Below are 17481 nucleotides of genomic sequence, written 5' to 3'. Positions count from 1 at the left end.
GATCTTGATCGAATGGATTCCAAAGCCATGGGCTTTTCCGTCATTCACTACCATACCGTATAAATATCTATTCGATGTTTATTTCATCCTCTCTAGGAAGGTCAGAGAGACAGAGAGAGAGAGAAGGGGAGAGGAGATGGAGAATGGAAATCACGACATCCCTGAGAACGCAAATGAACGTAAGATTTCTTCCTCTTCCGAATTTTAAGCGGATATTGTGTTCCTCTTTCTCTGATTCTTTTTTTCCTTGTGGTCCGAGGGTTTTCAGATTGCCCGGGGCCGCAGTCGGAGGAGGCGGGGAAGGCAGATGCCTGCGCCGGGTGCCCTAATCAGCAAATCTGTGCCACTGCCCCAACAGGCCCCGACCCTGGTACTTCTCTTCCAATCTCCCATATTACATTAACAACGTTCTTGTTTTTTCTCGTATTTGTGGCATAGTATATAACCCTAGACTGAGTTCTGTTGCAGAGTTTGAATAGTCAAAAATTTGTGCAGTACTTCTTCATGATGCTGCTTGTTCTTGGAAGACTATATGCAACATGAGAGAGGAATTGTATGTATAAATCTAAGCCTTGGTTTTCAAGAAAATCTTTTAGGCACTTGGTAGCAAGGAATGCCAGAAAACTTTAAGAATGTTCAGCATGATTTCTGAAGCTTGGTTTAGTTTGGTGTTGTTTTATATCCAACTTAAGAGAAAATTTGTCAACTGGTACTTTGCTAGGCCTTTAATGTCCCTCGTGAAGAACTTATGGCAAAGTGAGATCAGACAGGCCATATTGAATTTATCTGATATGTTAAATTTTATGTTTTTCCTGTTTATATAAATTGCCAAAAAACGACAGATCCATAAGAAGCAGCTTGTTGGAATGTCTAGCATGAGTCCATTCTAAAATTATGTAGAGTTAATTGAGCTGCTAATGGCACTAAAAACAGTAAGTATTACTTCCAACATCATGATGGATGCTGATCAGAAGTCTTCAAGTTGGTGAAGTTTTCGGAGCTACATCATCAGGATAGATGATAATTATTTAGGTCGTAGGTCCTATAGTTCATGTTTTGAGGCAATCAGCAGTCTGTTGATGTTATGATGTGCTGTCTTTTTAGAGAGAGACTCTTCTGAAGCATTATAGAAAAAAAAATTATTTTAGGCATGGTTAGCTGCAATTTAAGTTTGATTATCTTTCATTGTTCAAGATTTTTGAGCTCACCTTTACATAGTGTTAATTTATTGAAATAGTCGAGTGCCTACCTCTGTATCGTCAAAGTTTCAACTGCTATTCCCATAATACTTAGAACTCCTAGATACATTACCATGATCAAATTACTTAGAGATGTGTAATCTTTTGTCAGATATGGTGACTATAGCAGAAAGAATGGCGGCTATTAAACACAAAATACTGGTTCTATCTGGAAAGGGTGGAGTTGGAAAAAGTACGTTCTCTGCACAGCTCTCGTTTGCGTTGGCTGAGATGAACTACCAGGTTGGCCTTCTTGACATAGATATATGTGGGCCTAGCATCCCCAAGATGCTTGGTCTTGAAGGGCAGGACATCCACCAAAGCAACCTTGGTTGGTCCCCTGTCTATGTCGAATCAAACCTTGGGGTCATGTCAATTGGTTTCATGCTCCCCCACCCTGATGAGGCTGTTATATGGAGGGGTCCTCGCAAGAACGGACTCATCAAACAGTTCTTGAAGGATGTGGATTGGGGAGAGCTGGACTATCTTGTGGTGGATGCCCCCCCTGGGACATCCGACGAGCATATTTCTATAGTTCAGTTTCTGCAAGCCACCGGCATAGATGGTGCTATCATTGTGACCACCCCACAACAGGTGTCTTTGATTGATGTGCGCAAGGAGATCAGCTTTTGCAAGAAGGTCGGCATCCGGGTTCTGGGGGTTGTTGAGAACATGAGTGGGATGTGGCAGTCCATCTCAGATTTCAGGTTTGTGAAGTCGAATGAGACTGGAGATGAGAATGATGTAACCGAGTGGGCACTTAGTTACATTAGATCGAACGCCCCAGAGCTGCTGTCTGTGATTGCATGCAGTGAGGTGTTCGATAGCAGTGGAGGTGGGGCTGCAAAGATGTGCACTGAAATGGGAGTCCCATTTCTCGGGAAAGTGCCATTGGATCCTCATCTTTGTCGTGCAGCGGAGGAAGGGCGCTCATGTTTTGCTGATAAAAAATGCACCGTGAGTGCTCCAGCACTACGGCAAATTATCCAGAAGCTCATTTCCTTGGGTCAGCAAATTTTTGAGGGATGATGTTTATGAATAGTTATTTGAGGGCATCGATACATAAGTAGTGTGAAATACATTTCATCTTTTGTTGTTAGTCAGGTTTGTTTTCTAGTATTTCTGGTCTGTCTCGTTAAAAAAAGGTTGATGTTGCCGGTCGTTAATCGCGTATAATCTGTTGTTTGTTTATACTGATGAATGCAAGACTTTCAGATGATATAATTGTTGTCATTCAATTAATTCTCCATTTCGTTCTTACTATCGATATCGTTGGACACACCGAAGTATCATTTAAGTTCAAAAAAAAAAAAAGTGCTTCTTTCGACTGACATACTCTAGCAAGACATGTAAATCTGCTGTTTCTTATTGTTGCAAACTTATATCAGTTTTATTTGCAGTTTTTTTTCATTTATAACCCAGATTACTTTTTGCCATATAAATAGAATGCAAAATCACCCCTTCTGAAGAATTTTTTTTGTTTGAGGATTATGGAGATGCTGTGTGATGTGCAAATTCGTCCTTGCAAATGGAAACTGGAGATAATGAAATTTGCCAGGAATCAATCATTTGTTTTCTTAGTAATCAAATTCAACCTTACTCAACTCAATCCCTCTCTTTTCTTTGTTTGATGTCGACCACAGATCAGGAGTTATTCATCTTAGATAGATAATGTTATTATCAACTCTAGTATCAATCATGTAATTAGACATGATTGAACTGCTGGATATTGACTAAGATGGAATCTTTTTTTTCCACCACCAAGTAAAAAGAATATTTATTTTTATGTACCCATGTATTATATCTTCTTCAATTCAAAAGATATTTCATTTCAAGCCAGCTCCAATTTGTGCTCCTACTGCTTTTAGAGGCTATAGATGATCCACCAGCATTCTCCTAACATTTCAGAGATACGGGAACAGAATCTATGAAGACAACATCTTGCCATTTCAGCTCTGTGAATAATGTCTATATCTTGTTCTTGCACAAGCAAAAGACAATTTTAGGCTTCTTTTATGTCCAGGAATAATGGCCATTGAATAGGTTCAAGTGTTATCAATTCACCCTGCAACACACACTGGCTCAAAAAAGGAATTGGAGTACAAGAAAATATGAATCCATTAAAACGGTCCACTTTCCAAATTCCATGAACTTGAATTTGCACAAGTTTATTTTGTTTACTGCCTCCTGACTGAAACCAAACGTACATTTAAAGGAGAAACTCAACACTCAAAAGACTTAGCACTCGGTGGACTACAAGCTTAAATAGGAGACATGCTTTAGAGGCAAAAAAAAGACTTGAGGGACTGTTACACTTAGAAAGATGATAATGTCTGATGCAAAGCATGCATGGCTTTAGGTGCACATACACACAAGCTCGTAGAAATACGCAAGGAAATAATAGATCAAGTAAATTAATCCAGGGTAGGTGGTATCCAGATGTAGCCGTGTGTTTGCACATATCCTGCTTTGGCAAGTAACTCATCAGCCTCGGCCGGACCGCGGCTGCCCGGTTTGTACGAAATCGGCTTCAGTTGGCCCGCATCGATACAGTGTAGAAGAGGAGTGAATATTTCCCATGCCACCTAAAACACGCATGGAATACAATAAGAACAAACTGATTTTTTCTGTTACTTAGATTTGATATGCATATGCACATACTCTCAGTTCATCTCTGCGAACAAAATGCTGCTGGTCTCCCCTTATTCTGTAAGAAAGAAAGAATAGTAAACTAGCTGTCAAGTTACACTTCATATGCATGAGCAGATGGATGTTGAGACCAAAAATTTCAGTTCACTGTAGTAAATTGCAAGTTTCTGAAGGGAATGTGAAATTAGCAAAGGGCCAAAGAAGACTGGACGGCCAAACAGTCACAAGCTTTGACTTAGAACATAAATGGAACAAGGAATGCTAAAATCAAAGCTAAAACTTGAATCTTAAAGAGAAAATTGCAGTAGTAAATGGATTCCTCAGCATGAGAAGTTCATGCAAAATTATATCTGTTCAAACATCAGACATACTAGGAAGATCAAACATATTTTGCAACTTACTAAAAAACCCAGTACACAAAGATATCTTGCACTCACACTCCAGGTCATGTTTTCTTATTCCCTCTTGTGTTTTAGAATTATCTGCCTCCATTTTAATGCCTTTCTGCATTCTATCTTCTCTAATTTTCTTAAGAGATGGTTTGTGAACTTCTTCATATCAAGCATTAAAAAGGTCAACACATTCTTGTAGTTTAGCATGCAAAATCCCTGAGAAAGTCTCTAGATACAACAACTAAATGACTTGGCTTAGTATTGCTGGTTGTTGATCTGCAGAAGCCTATATATCACTTGTTATTAATCCACCAAAGAAAAAGCACAAGTTGGTTGTTTATTAACTTAGATTATGGCTCATCATTACAAAGTTGTGAACTGGTTGATACGTTTCTGTTAGAGATGAAAGATTTGTGCCAAAGGTACATCAGTGCTGATATCATTGTGAAAGATAGAAGTCAGCAGAACATAATTATAAATTCTTGACAATCTACCAGCTTTGATATGTGAAAAGCTATGTTGATATTGAAGATAGGAGGGTAGTGAATAAAAGTTAATAACAAGTTAAGGAGCATACGTGTCCAAGATCAACCGTTCGTATGCCTCTGGGATTTTGACATCTTGATACCTAAGCCCATAAGATAAATCCAGTTCGCTCTGTATGGTTGACATTTCCAGTCCAGGTTTCTTGACCTGCAAAAGAAAACAAATAAATCACAAACTGAATGGTTATACAAAGGGCACACAAATAGCAAGAAGCACCAAAGAGGCTCCTAAAGCGGAATCAAGTACTCTTAACACAATAACGGAAACTTAAATGACATCCTATTATCTATATATGGAATGAGATACAATCATCCATATAGCATGTAACAGGCCCAGAGTGTTATCCAAGTCTACACATAAATGACATCCTATTATCTATATCGGATAACGTAAAAAGTCTCATCCTTTAGTCAACCAACGAGGTGATTGCAGCCAGACTTGAGGCTGTAACGCTGGAGTCTCAGGTCTAAAATCTTTCATAGTAAAATAGCCAGAGACCTACAAGATGCCTCCGACGTAAATACTGGTTCCATAATGCAAGCCTATGCTATGATACAAAATCAGAAATCAATAGTTTAAGGCTTACTGTTAGTTTCATATACATGGCTTCTGATGGTTGCAGGCGAATGACTAATTCATTTCTCCCTTGCTTCTTACCTGAGCACATTTAGTAACAGAACACTGAAACAAGTTAATAAGAGTGTTATTAACTGACAAGGGTAGAGGACACTAAGATGACGGCCAGATATGAAACAGATAAAATGTAATTCTATTCAGTGTCTGCCATACCGAATCGTACCGCCCGGTATGGGCGGTACGTACCGGTCTGACAGGCCAGCGGTACGCGGACCGTCCCATACCGGTCCGCACTGTAGCAGTGCTATAATAATACTATAGTAGTGCTACAGTATTCGGTACACCTAGGTGTACCGCTCGGTATACCGTACCGTACCAGTACCGAGCCCAGGTCGAAATACCGGTACGGTACGGTATTGCGAACCTTGATTCTATTCAATTTCTAGTTTCCCAACATTTGCTGAAGTGAATTGTCATCAGAAATTTGTGACGTTGGACATTATTGCTTGAACTGGAGACTGAACAAGAGAAACTGTAAACTTTTTAAGAGAAAATTAGTTAGCTGACAGTCTCATTAACCGAATTTTCCAAGGCCATACATTTAAAGATATCACCAGGAACATCTTTGAATTGAACACGGATTTCTGCTTTTCTGGAATTCAAAGCCTTTCCCGCCTTGAGTATAAAAGGGACACCTGTGAGCATGGGAAATGTTAATAAAATTTTGGACATGCACAACACGGAAATAGTCATTCATAATTTTTTTATGTCATTTCATCAAACTCTAGAGCCCTAAATATAATAGCAAAGATAGATGAGCATCAAAAGAATGAACAGGAATGTTTGAACACATTGACAAGTGTAGTAAATGAAAATTGTGACCTTCCCATCTTTCATTGTCTATACGCAAGATAACAGTTGCAAATGTAGGGGTATTCGAGCTGTCAGAAACTGTTGGGTCATCTTTGTAGCCTTCATACTGTCCAAGGACTACCTCTTCAAGTTTTATCGGTAGCACTGACTGAAGAACCTGATAGTTGATATAAATGGTGAGAAAGATATACCACACAGATGGCCAAGTTTTAGACTAGAGGCAAACAAATGTGGTGGTTCATTTGTTGTACTAATAGGATGGTCAAGAATGGCCATATTAATAAATGGTTTATTGTATGCCATACAAAATAAGTTATGACCTTCACTTTCTCATCTCGAATATGCTCAGGCTTAAGTGAAACAGGTTTCTCCATAGCAACCAAACAAAGAACCTGCATCAGTATATAAGAACATATTTTATCATTTCTTAAATTATTATGCAATCAAAATAGTTGTTTCTTCAAGTATAATGATTCACAAATTAAGGAAGAAGACAACAAAAATAAAATTCACATGTGCTAAAGAGGTACTCACATGTGCCATGCCGACTTGTGACATGGCTAATAAATTTTTGGCCAGTGTCATTTGGTCAGAGACATGCCAATCAACATAGCACAGAATTTTCTTGTGCCAAAAAGGAATTAACACATCCCATCTCGTGAAATGGTAGCCGTTGGAAATATGATTAGTTTATATAGTGAAGTAGTGTTAACTTTACCAGATTTCTAGGATACCATAAGCTTGTAAAATTTTGGGTTTGTTCAGGCAAAACTATTAATAACACTATTGTAATCTCAAGAACCAACAATTGCCATATTGATCAACATGTTGGCACATGACATACAATGCCAAAAACATATCAGTATGCCATACCAACTCTTTGAGTTATAAACTGGACATTAATTGAAGATCAAAGGTAATTGAAACAAATATAAGAAACAGAGTGTCAAGATAGGCAGAGAAAAAAAAAAAGGATTACGGAAGATGAGGGGTTTTTATAGCCATATCAACTTTCAATACAATAACAGAAATGTAACAAGCACTTTCATTGTTATGATGTCTTGGAAGCATACGATAAAGCTTATAGTCCAAGCAAATATCTCAAAATCTGGATCCCAACATGGTTGTAAAACAGTAAGTGTTCCGATCCTGAGGGCCATTTTCTATTTTTTTGTTGCTTTTAATAAGATAAACAATTTTTAAAACAAGTACATTAGTGGAGAATAAACACATCAATCTTGCCTGTTTCCTCACAAGTAAAAAATTCAATTTTCTATTCCATGACATACGTAATTCTGTATTAGACAGGTTACTAGTAAAAAAAACAGCATGGTTGCTTTTGATTACCTGCAGCAAATGATTTTGAATGATATCACGAATGATTCTGCAGGATAACAAGTGTAATTAGTCTTAAACTGAGACAACATAAGTAAACATAATGCATCTTAACTTTACATGTACAATGATCAATCAACAACACCAGTATGAGCAGTGAATATGGACGAGAGATACATAAACAATAAATTTGTCGTCTGAATCTCAATGCATAAAGTACATGCCAAAGCATTTCAGGCGAAAATTTGCAATCCACCTTAATAAGAGTTTGTGCTAAAATATTTATAGTCATAATCTCACTAAAAACATGCAGAATTTTCTCCGGAAAAGTTCTCTAAATTATGAGGTTCTACATATTTTTTGATCAATTCAACCTTGCTAAAGTTCTAAAGACCGATCTAGTATCAACATAAAAGATTTGTTCCTCAGTTTGAAGGATAAATCTTTGGTTTGAAGAAAATGCTACTTCCTAGTTTTCAAAATGCACATAATGAGCATACCCATATTCATCAAAATATCCACCTCGTCCTTCAGTTCCAAAGTCCTCCCTGAACACAATCTGCAATGTCCAAGTTATACTAGAATTTAGAATATTCTTAATGATAAGATCATAACCAATTACACATGCTTATAAAGAAAACATCCTAAAAAAACAAAGGTTGTTTCTATGTGATATTAAATGCTCCATGACTCTAAAAGCAAAAAAAAGGGTTGAACCTTCATACTCATGGAATATAATGAATGGATTATCTTTTCTCAAAAATATGCACTTAGCCAAGATACAAAATATAAAATGTTGGGCACTTAAGATTTAGCAAATAAAATATCCATAAAGTTAGCGTTGTTGAAATGAGGATGTTGAGGCTGACATGGGTGTCTATGGCTTCCAGAAAAGATAAAGAATGTGTACATTTAAGAGTAATTTTGAATAATTTACGAGCAAAAAATATCTATGATGCTCTAGTGCATGCTTATAGCAACATTTAATAATATAAAATTTTGGTGTTCTTTAGAGGCCTTCAACAAGGTCATGTCTCTTGTGACAAGCTCAGTATTCATCAAGCAGACTTAACACCCACATCCATTATATCCCTCAAGAACTTCGGCAAAATTGCAGAGGAAGTCGACATTAAAAGAAGAAAGTACAGTGGAATTTAGACACCAAGAATATGATAAAAGAATTCCTTAATTGGAAGCATATGCTGATAATAGAAATACACAGTGGATGATTTAAAAGTATTGTTGGACATCCTACAAGTGTTACACCAAACTGTCCAAAGCACATATTAGTTCTATGAATGGAAGGCCTTAAAACTTTAAAACCCTAGTTATGTTTAAAATTCAGAAAAGAAATGAGTGGATGGTGATATCAAGCTGTCATGAAGACCAGACGTATGCAGTAAATTGGAGAAAAGAAAATTGTCAAGAAAACTGGACAGTGTTCCAACAGTATATGAAAGTAAAGGTTAGCAGATAGGAGTTCATAACTGTGATTGAGTAACCGTTAATGATTATTGGTTAAAATAGAACTCATTTAAGAAAATCAAGTGGGACATAACACCTGTCTATACACTAACATATTACTGAGAAAGAAGTTTGAAGTACAATATTATTCTACAAATAGGAATCCCAGGCAAAGAGGATAACTTGCAAATCGGTATATAACTTGCATATCTAATTAGATGCAGAGTGAACTGAACACTTTTTTGAATAAAAGCATGTCCATGATGAACCTAAGAGAAACAACTTCTACTGAAATTTAGGTACATTTAGGAGCACTTTGAAAAAGAAGACTTCAAGATCATATGATTGCAACAAAAGGCAACATTAGAAAGAGAATGTTGTATGTTCTCAAGAATTTAACCACGTTCCTTACAATACAGTACCCCACAGAGGAAAACTTACCTGTATATTATCGATGTTATCACGATTCCAAAGAGGCAAAAAGAAGCGGTTTGCAAAACGTACCACCAGCTGAAAATACAAGCAGAGACAGATAAATAATTAATAAAAAGTTAAGAGAAGTATATACCAGTTCTAGTTACGCTTAGTTACCAAGTTCTGAACCAATTCCTTTCCCAAATAGTGATCAATTCGGTAAAGCTGTTGTTCATCAAATAGCTCTCCAAGCTGAGCACTTAAATCTTCTGCAGAATTTAAGTCCTTTCCAAAAGGTTTCTCAACAACAATACGTGTCCAACCACCAAGATCAGCTGAGAAAGATCAGTTTTAGAAAAAGGGAAAGATTTGGTTTAGAATGGAAAAAGAATCGGTGAGACATTATGATCACAATATAATCATACAGTGAAAGGATGAGAATAGTTGTATAACTAGGCTTGCGACCTTGGAAATACAAGCTGTTCTTTTGTAAGGATTAAGGAAGAAATGTGAGGTTAATGTAAGATTAATTTATAAAGAAACTTCAAATCGGATCTGCCAGAAGTACTAAACTTCATTCAGGAAAATATAGGCTTCGACAGAAAAACCTCAAGAACTGAGCTGATTATATTTAGTTCATCTGATAACAATTTATGATAACTATGCAGAATGATGTTGTCATATTTATTTATATAGATTTGGCACCAAGGTTAACAATCATCAGCAATTGATGTGCCCATAATATTCTGCAAGATATGTAAGGTTTTAACTGGCTAACATGAATCAAAAGCACACAAAGCAGTTTGTTGCTAGATCCATTAGCATAGCATGAAATTCCTGCAGGTATCATATGAGCAGAACTTTTAAAAACTCCTTGAGAGTTAACCATTATAGAATCATGTTCAGTATTTATCCTCTCCAAACCCATAATGCAGCAATAATCTTTTTAGCGAAGGTAGAAAAACTTCCGACTTATTTTTTTAAGATAGTGAAACAAGCACAGTGAGGAGAAAGCTACAAACTGGTTTCATTTAGAGAGTGGAAACTGCTGACTTTATCATTAAGAAAATTAATAAAATCAGGAGAGTACAAATTTAAAAGAAAGTCTAAAAGAATTATAAATTTTTAAGCGAAAAAAAATCCTCAATTAATTTTGTAATTCAAAAAAATCTTGATATGAAATACAAATGGTACCAGCAAATTTAATTCTATATCAAAGTTAGCAACAGTAGGGTAAGCAACTTATCATGGGACATTATACTTAAGGGAACCATACATTGGTTCATGCAGTATCTTCTTATCATTCTGCAGACAGAAGGGTAAACAGAAGGTGGAAGTGCTAGGTAAAATAGCCTGCGAGAAGTTCCCGGCTGACTATTTTTTGATATCTCATGCTCAGAAATTTCCTTATTCAATAGTTGAAACCCATCTTCACTGTCATATGAGCCACTAACATATTTAATCTGCAAAGTGACAATGAAACCTTATATTATCCATACTTGATAAAGAATGACAGAGGCTGAGGCAGAGAATCAATTTACCAATTGCAAGAACCTCGATAGAACCTCTGTTTGTCCACTTGACGATTTGTGGCTGAGGTATCTGTATAACAGTAAAAATAATCAATTTCTGTTGGAAAATCAACTTGCACAATGACAACAAAGAACAAAAGATGTAAAATAATTGTTAAGCTCTCTTTTATAATTCAAGGGATTAAACAAGGTCTTCAGATCTCCCATTGAGATTCTGCATCATGGGGATAGTCCAACTATGTCTTTCCTCTGACAGATGGTTAGAATTTATTCTATTCTTAAGTAATAATCCTAAGATATTTTCAGAAGGAATATTATAGTCATGATGTGACAATCAAATTCATTCTTTATGGAATTTAGTAATCACAGCAAAACGAAACATAATTAATAGTCATACTATTTTGAAGGCCTGACGAAGGTTATGCCATTTATGGTGACTTGATGAAGCTAGCTATTGCAGTACCATTTCCTACATATATTAGCCAAGTCAAAGTCTAGACATAAAGTCAGTCTATGTTCATAGAATATAAAAAATTGAAGCTGAATCTTTCCTTTTTTTCTTCTTCAAATTCTACCTGACAGGAGAATAAGCAGGCATACAATATAAAATCAAGATGGGAGGAAAGAAAAGAATAGTAAAGTGCAGATAAAAATGGTCGATATGCCACTATTAATTTAATTTACTTTTCTTGCATTATAGTAGTAGCAGCTAGCCTAATGGTGACTTAATGGTGAATTAGTCCGTGCTCTTATATTTTCTTGTGTTAGACAGGCTTTCATGTTGAACATATAATATGTTACTTGCTAAAATATGAAGCAAACCTGCTAATAAGGGTAGGAAACAAAACCAAAAAATTGAGCTTGGAAAAGTATAGCTTGGATGTAAATTAAGGAGTTTTAGGTAAAACCCTCACTATCATCTGCAACTGAAGTCTCAATTTATTTTTGGAGCTGCATGTCCACTGGTTGTCTTTACAAGCAGGCTCTGGAGCCAAGGCTTGAATGAAAAAGAAATTTCAATATTGTAGTATGGGAGGACCCTTGCTTTGAATAGAAGAAATTTGAGAAGTTATGGGAATGAGGATGTTGACAACAAACCAGGTTAGTTGGTGCCAGAGCAAGGAAATGGTCAAGTGTAGGGAGGGGACGAGAATCCTGAAAGCTTTAGTTTTGTTCACAGATAGGGACCTTGGTGATATGTCCTGCTAGACAACAAGATGGTTTCCAGGCCACCCTGCTCAACCTTCCAGAACAAATGATAGGCCTCATCAATGCTACCAAGTCCAATTCCTGTCTCAATAGACAGGTTGAAGCCCTTTTCTTGGTGCTAGCACTCTCATGTGCCACAGAAGATGGAACTAAGGAGAAAAGAAAAGAAATGGCCTTTCCAGCTTGGTTCCATCTCTGTGCTATTTCTCTTGGTATGGTTCACCACATCTCCTTGATCTTTCACCAGCTCAGTAGCAATATTGATATTGGTATATCGGTAGCAGCATCAGTCTCTTTCCTTGGTATCAGTTAAGAGTAGCAGGATGGAACTTTCTGGCAAGTTAGTCAATTTCTCAGTATGGTGATAGTTTTCATCTTTTTGAACATAAAACAGAAACATCCTTGCGAGAAGGAAGCAAAAGTCTGTTTCTATGAAGAATTACCTTTTTCGTACAAGTCTCATTCAAGATACTGATGCAATTGATTAAAATATGCAACGATTTCTTCTTCTCCCTGCTTGGAGTCCATCGTCAAAGCACCTCATTTACCACATAAAATGCTAACAATCCACATCCTCCATAGACTTGATTTTGCATCCCTAATAGTGAGAATTTATGATTCACTTGCTCCCAAAATATGTTGTTGTTGTTGTCACCAACAACCACTTCAAATAATTTGTATTAGCAGTTTTTTCTTTTATTTTTGTTATATGGCACCAGTGCTAAAACCGAAAGTCGTTTATATCAGAAGTTCTTGGAGAACTCAAAGATGTTGTCGAATCACTTCAACTTCATCTAAATTTATGAAACAACATGCTTCTCAAAATTTCCTTTTTCATTCATATACTTTTTCAAGTATCAAAGATTATTCAACAAATAGAGCAATAGAGTTAATAGGACATGCTTCTAAGTCCTAACCTCATGCTATCTATGCTCATAAAGTTGTAGACTTCATCAGAATTCAGACATAGAGGGTAACCACCAATATAGTTCCATCAGATCTTACCACACGTGCATGCCATGAATTTCTCAAGATCACTCAAAACAACAGAGACTAGGAAGTTAACAACTATGATTTATCCAGGAACAGAAGTGACCTAGATGATATTAATAATCTGTGCCAGGAGATACAACACTTTCAGTTTATCAAACTATATATCTATAACATCATTGATCCTCCATCCTGCTAGTAGAAATGAAACCTTTCTCACTGATTGAAAATCATGCTTTATAAAATGTTGATTGTTTCCTTTCAGCAATTTTGTAACTAGTTACAACATATTAATTTCGTCATTACAATTTAGTTTGAAGTGCTACAAATTCCCAAACGCTATAATTTGAAGGTCTTCAATGAATAACAAAAAATCTTAAATAATCCAAAAGGCAAAGTAGAATGACAAAAATGGTGTTTCATTTCGAAAATCTGAGTTTAAAAATTAAGACCTAAATTTTAGCTCATTACTGATAAGATTTTACATGCCAACAACAAAATCTTACCCACGGATGCGTTCTCTTAAATCATCATCTGAAAGCTTTGTTCGGGCATAACCAAATATGTGCACATCATTCTCTTGTAAGAACCCCTATTTATATCCAGCCAACATTAGTGTAGTAATTGCATCCATTACATGTACCATATATCACAAAGAAACAAAACATACAGTCGCTTTAACTGAAAAAAACTTGAAATTAGTGTGCCTACATATTTCATGAAGAGATATTTACAAGACAACACCAAAGTTCGAAAAATACGATTCATAATATAACTAGACATAGTTTAGCATTTTTTAACATGTACTTTGAATGTATTATAACATGCCAGAAGCCCAGCATAAGAAAAATAATTTAAATTGTCCTGAAATTAACTAAAAAATATATAAAAGGACTCTTCATCAGCTGAAATATACACAAATCACCACAAAACCAATCAGTAACTAAAAGAAACCTCATAACTATTCATGGAATTATAAATCAAATAACAACATGATAAGGTCCAGCAGCCACTTCATCTTCTTTTATCCATAAAAGAGTCTTGAGTATTTGTTTCCAAGCCAAAAATTAAGATACTTGAAAACTAAAGACTCATAACTATATGAATAAAAAAAGCTAAACGAAAAGAACTTGTCATGTTTACAAGTAATAATAAACCATAACAAGATAAATGTTAAGTATATATTACTTCATAAAACCAAATGATCAATGGACTAACAAACACATGACATGAATATATGTCTGGCGTGTGAGCCTTATCACTTTACATGACCAACAAAAAAAGCAAAGAATAAGTAGGTCAAAAATCTCCATAGCAATGATAAAAGACGGCACGTTTAAAAAATAATTAGGTCCAACAAGTAGTTAGAAAGATGTCCATTTCATCTTCTAGTTAGAAAAAGAAACTTAGTGGACCAAATAACATGCTGTAACAAATTAAGCTACATGACAAGCTACCAAGACAGATAACTGCCACAAACCTGCTGAAAAAGGTGAAAGAGTGCAGGAAATGTTTTCTTCTTGGCAAGATCACCAGAAGCACCAAGCACAATTATTGATAGGCACTTCACCTCATGCTTGATTTCTGTATCTCTGTCTTCTGGAAAAGAACTTCCCAAAGAGACATTACTTAAGGATGTATCCAACACAGTGGATCCTGTCGACATGGCTGATTGCAGTATTCTGATGTTATTCTTTCTTGTATGAAAGCTGCATAATTATACACAGAAACAAATACTTGTGCACTCTGGACAGATGAGATTCTATCTTAAAACATTACACAAATATCTTATTGAAAGAAAGAGAGTGAAAAGAATATCCTGAAAAAAACCAGAAAACGAGACTCAAGAAATCATATCTTGGTGGTTCTTGATGTACCAAGATATGACATTACAACAGAAGTCATAGAAACATCACATTCATCAATTTCTTCAAAATTCTTGAAACTTAGAAGGAACTTCTCCAAATCGAGAGACGGAAATATTAAAAATTAATGATAAAGCAAATAACTACTAGGTATTATGCTTGTAGATCTCGCAGACAAAGAATCAAATGCTGTTATGATACTATTCCATATGATAAACTGCATAGCATTTACTTGTTTTTGCAATTACAGTTCTTTGCAACCAAAAACAATGTGCATCTGAATCCCCTTGTACCATGTTAAATGTTTGCATCAAGTAAACACCTCCAAGAGACGCGATGGAATCTTTCAAGCCAAGAACATAGTTCTTGATCAACTACCAACCCGATCATGGTTAAATACACAGCGCGAAGGAAAACAAAAAAGAGAAGAAAAAAATAAAATAATTCCCTAATTCTTTGATTCAAGAACTCGAATTTCCCCTCTAGAAAAAGAAAGATCCAATCAAGAACCCGTCTTTCTCCAACAACCAGGCAAGCTTTCACCAACAACTAACAGAACACAGAAAAACTGACGAACAAAGGATAAAAGAATGAACAATACAATTACAGTTTATGCAACCAAAAATAATGCGCATCTGATTATCAAGTTCACACCTCCAAGATACGCGACAGAATCTTTCGAGCCAAGAACAGAGACCAACTCAATCATGGGTGAAACACACGGTGAAGCAAAAAAAGAAGACAAGAAATGAAACAATTCTCCATTTCGCTGATTGAAGAACTCGAATATCCCCTTTAGAAGAAAGAAAGATCCAATCAAGAACCCGATTTCTTCCAAGAACCGAGCAAAGCTACGCACATAAGTCCAGAATCGAATAAAGACAAGACCAGGTCCATGGGAGGAACAATAATTACCCGAAGAGATGCCGCAGAGAAGAAGAATGAACCTCTCAAGACGCGTTCTTGCAGATTGCGGACGACGAAATGGAGCGACTCCCTCTTTTGTACTCGACCGAAGTGCGCCTTGCGCCTCCACCGACCCACCTTCTTACCGAGTGCCGGATTTATCGCAGAATAATATGAAATTAATTGGTAATATACTAATATCCCTGAAATCCTACTTCTACGAATATTCCGTGCGTGCCTCTCATACGCGGTGAGGTGGCAGCCGATGCCACGTTTGCATTTACTCCAGAAACTCCGATAGATGCAGCAAATCGCGTAAAGGTTTATAGTACCACAAGTTCCTTTCCGCATCTTTGAACCGTTGATTGGGCATCAGAGGGCGAGGCGCGGCGACAGACGCCGGGCCCAGCGTGACCCACACACGTGCGACCGACAAAAGGTCAATCGCTGGGTAGGGCGAGTGGCCGAGGTAGAACACGACTAATGGTGACTTGGACGCGCTGAGGACCACGTGGTTCAACGAATCTAAATATCTAAATGGGCGTGGGTGGCGTGACGGAGAGAGCTCCATCACTGCCGTTGATGGTATCTACAATCAACGAACCCGTGATCAGATCCGTAAACGGGGACCGTCCAATAATACTTCTTCTACATAGATCTTGATCAGGTCTCTGCAAATTTCTCCCAATCAATCACCCAAATACGTCGATCTGTCTCAAAGCCGATGTATAAACAATAGTATTTATGAATTAAAAAATCATGAATTTTACCTATGACCTAAACCAAATCGGATTCGCACAATTACGACTCGAGTCACAACTCGAATCAGTAGTAGTGATAGTGTCTACATATGCCAATACGGTTTTGGCAGTCGCGACATAAAGCATCACACGGTATCTTCGAGGACACATGTGAATAATTAACGCGCCTAATCTACGGATATTTTGATTAGAAAAAGACCACAACGTGCATCTTTATTTGATTTGAATAAGCCACTCGAAGCATCAAGATTAAGAAGGCGTGATTTAAGTCACGTTGGGAAGCACGGTGGGCCCCGGCTTGGTTGACCCCAGTGGACCCTACTTGGAAACTCGAGTCTGTGTGTCTGTCTGTCTCACACGCAATTGGCCACAGTGGTTCTCGTACAATAATTGTGACCATTGGGGGACGTCGTCACATGGCATGCACGTGAGTCATGAAGATGTTTTTATTCGAAGCTTAGCTTATAAACTAATTACATTAGCTGCGATTAAGCTGAGGTTGGCAGCCAACTAAAATTTGTCGCGAGATGAAACGCTCCATCTGTCTTTCATCCCATATATAATGTATGACTAAAGAAAGGGATTGCTACGATATCGATACAGTGGATGCTATGCTAACACGTGCATAGATCCGAGATTAATGTGCCACCATCTTGAGCGAATATAATAATGATGAAAAATGTGATTTTGATGTACTATTAGTACTCCGACTCGGTTTGCTATTATTCCGT

At 36.8% G+C, this 17481-nt stretch overlaps 2 protein-coding genes across 7 annotated transcripts; one reads left to right on the top strand and one right to left on the bottom strand.

The window, feature by feature from the left end:
- Positions 1-20: 20 nt before the first annotated feature.
- On the top strand, positions 21-2480 carry LOC135581109 (cytosolic Fe-S cluster assembly factor NBP35-like). Of its 2 annotated transcripts, none has more exons than XM_009416787.3 (3): positions 21-179; positions 269-370; positions 1351-2480. In XM_009416787.3, the coding sequence occupies exons 1-3, from the start codon at positions 137-139 to the stop codon at positions 2265-2267; spliced, it is 1062 nt and encodes a 353-aa protein (XP_009415062.1). In that variant the 5' UTR covers positions 21-136; the 3' UTR covers positions 2268-2480. The 2 variants fall into 2 exon arrangements, with proteins under 2 accessions (XP_009415062.1, XP_064936688.1); XM_065080616.1 differs by lacking the exon at positions 21-179 and adding an exon at positions 496-553 and having other exon boundaries at positions 354-370.
- Positions 2481-3350: 870 nt separating this feature from the next.
- Positions 3351-16156, bottom strand: LOC103996001 (glucose-6-phosphate 1-dehydrogenase, cytoplasmic isoform). 5 transcript variants are annotated; one of them, XM_009416789.3, is made up of 16 exons: positions 15999-16156; positions 14699-14886; positions 13725-13810; positions 11029-11089; positions 10764-10950; positions 9665-9822; positions 9515-9583; positions 8110-8168; positions 7622-7658; positions 6595-6666; positions 6284-6431; positions 6001-6096; positions 5412-5482; positions 4857-4972; positions 3900-3945; positions 3351-3823 (listed from the first exon to the last, which is right to left on the bottom strand). In XM_009416789.3, the coding sequence occupies exons 2-16, from the start codon at positions 14882-14884 to the stop codon at positions 3653-3655; spliced, it is 1563 nt and encodes a 520-aa protein (XP_009415064.2). In that variant the 5' UTR covers positions 14885-14886; positions 15999-16156; the 3' UTR covers positions 3351-3652. The 5 variants fall into 5 exon arrangements, with proteins under 5 accessions (XP_009415064.2, XP_009415066.2, XP_018686254.2 ...); XM_009416791.3 differs by having other exon boundaries at positions 14699-14927; positions 15999-16151; XM_018830709.2 differs by having other exon boundaries at positions 14699-14915; positions 15999-16144.
- Positions 16157-17481: the final 1325 nt, after the last annotated feature.

Source organism: Musa acuminata, chromosome BXJ1-8 (genome assembly GCF_036884655.1).
Source record: "Musa acuminata AAA Group cultivar baxijiao chromosome BXJ1-8, Cavendish_Baxijiao_AAA, whole genome shotgun sequence".
NCBI classification, from domain to species: Eukaryota; Viridiplantae; Streptophyta; class Magnoliopsida; order Zingiberales; family Musaceae; genus Musa; species Musa acuminata.
This window is presented reverse-complemented; position numbering and strand designations above follow the sequence as displayed.

What these genes read in the sequence shown, in the direction of transcription:
- LOC103996001 (XM_065080611.1), bottom strand. Translation starts at nt 15,792, where the DNA reads ATGATTGAGTTGGTCTCTGTTCTTGGCTCGAAAGATTCTGTCGCGTAT. An exon ending in ATAACATCGATAATATACAG is followed by an intron (nt 8,169 to 9,514) that starts GTAAGTTTTCCT and finishes TGGACATTGCAG; the next exon opens with ATTGTGTTCAGGGAGGACTT. An exon ending in TTCAAAATCATTTGCTGCAG is followed by an intron (nt 6,667 to 7,621) that starts GTAATCAAAAGC and finishes ATACTGATGCAG; the next exon opens with GTTCTTTGTTTGGTTGCTAT.
- LOC135581109 (XM_009416787.3), top strand. Translation starts at nt 137, where the DNA reads ATGGAGAATGGAAATCACGACATCCCTGAGAACGCAAATGAAC. An exon ending in CCCTGAGAACGCAAATGAAC is followed by an intron (nt 180 to 268) that starts GTAAGATTTCTT and finishes GAGGGTTTTCAG; the next exon opens with ATTGCCCGGGGCCGCAGTCG. An exon ending in CCCAACAGGCCCCGACCCTG is followed by an intron (nt 371 to 1,350) that starts GTACTTCTCTTC and finishes ATCTTTTGTCAG; the next exon opens with ATATGGTGACTATAGCAGAA.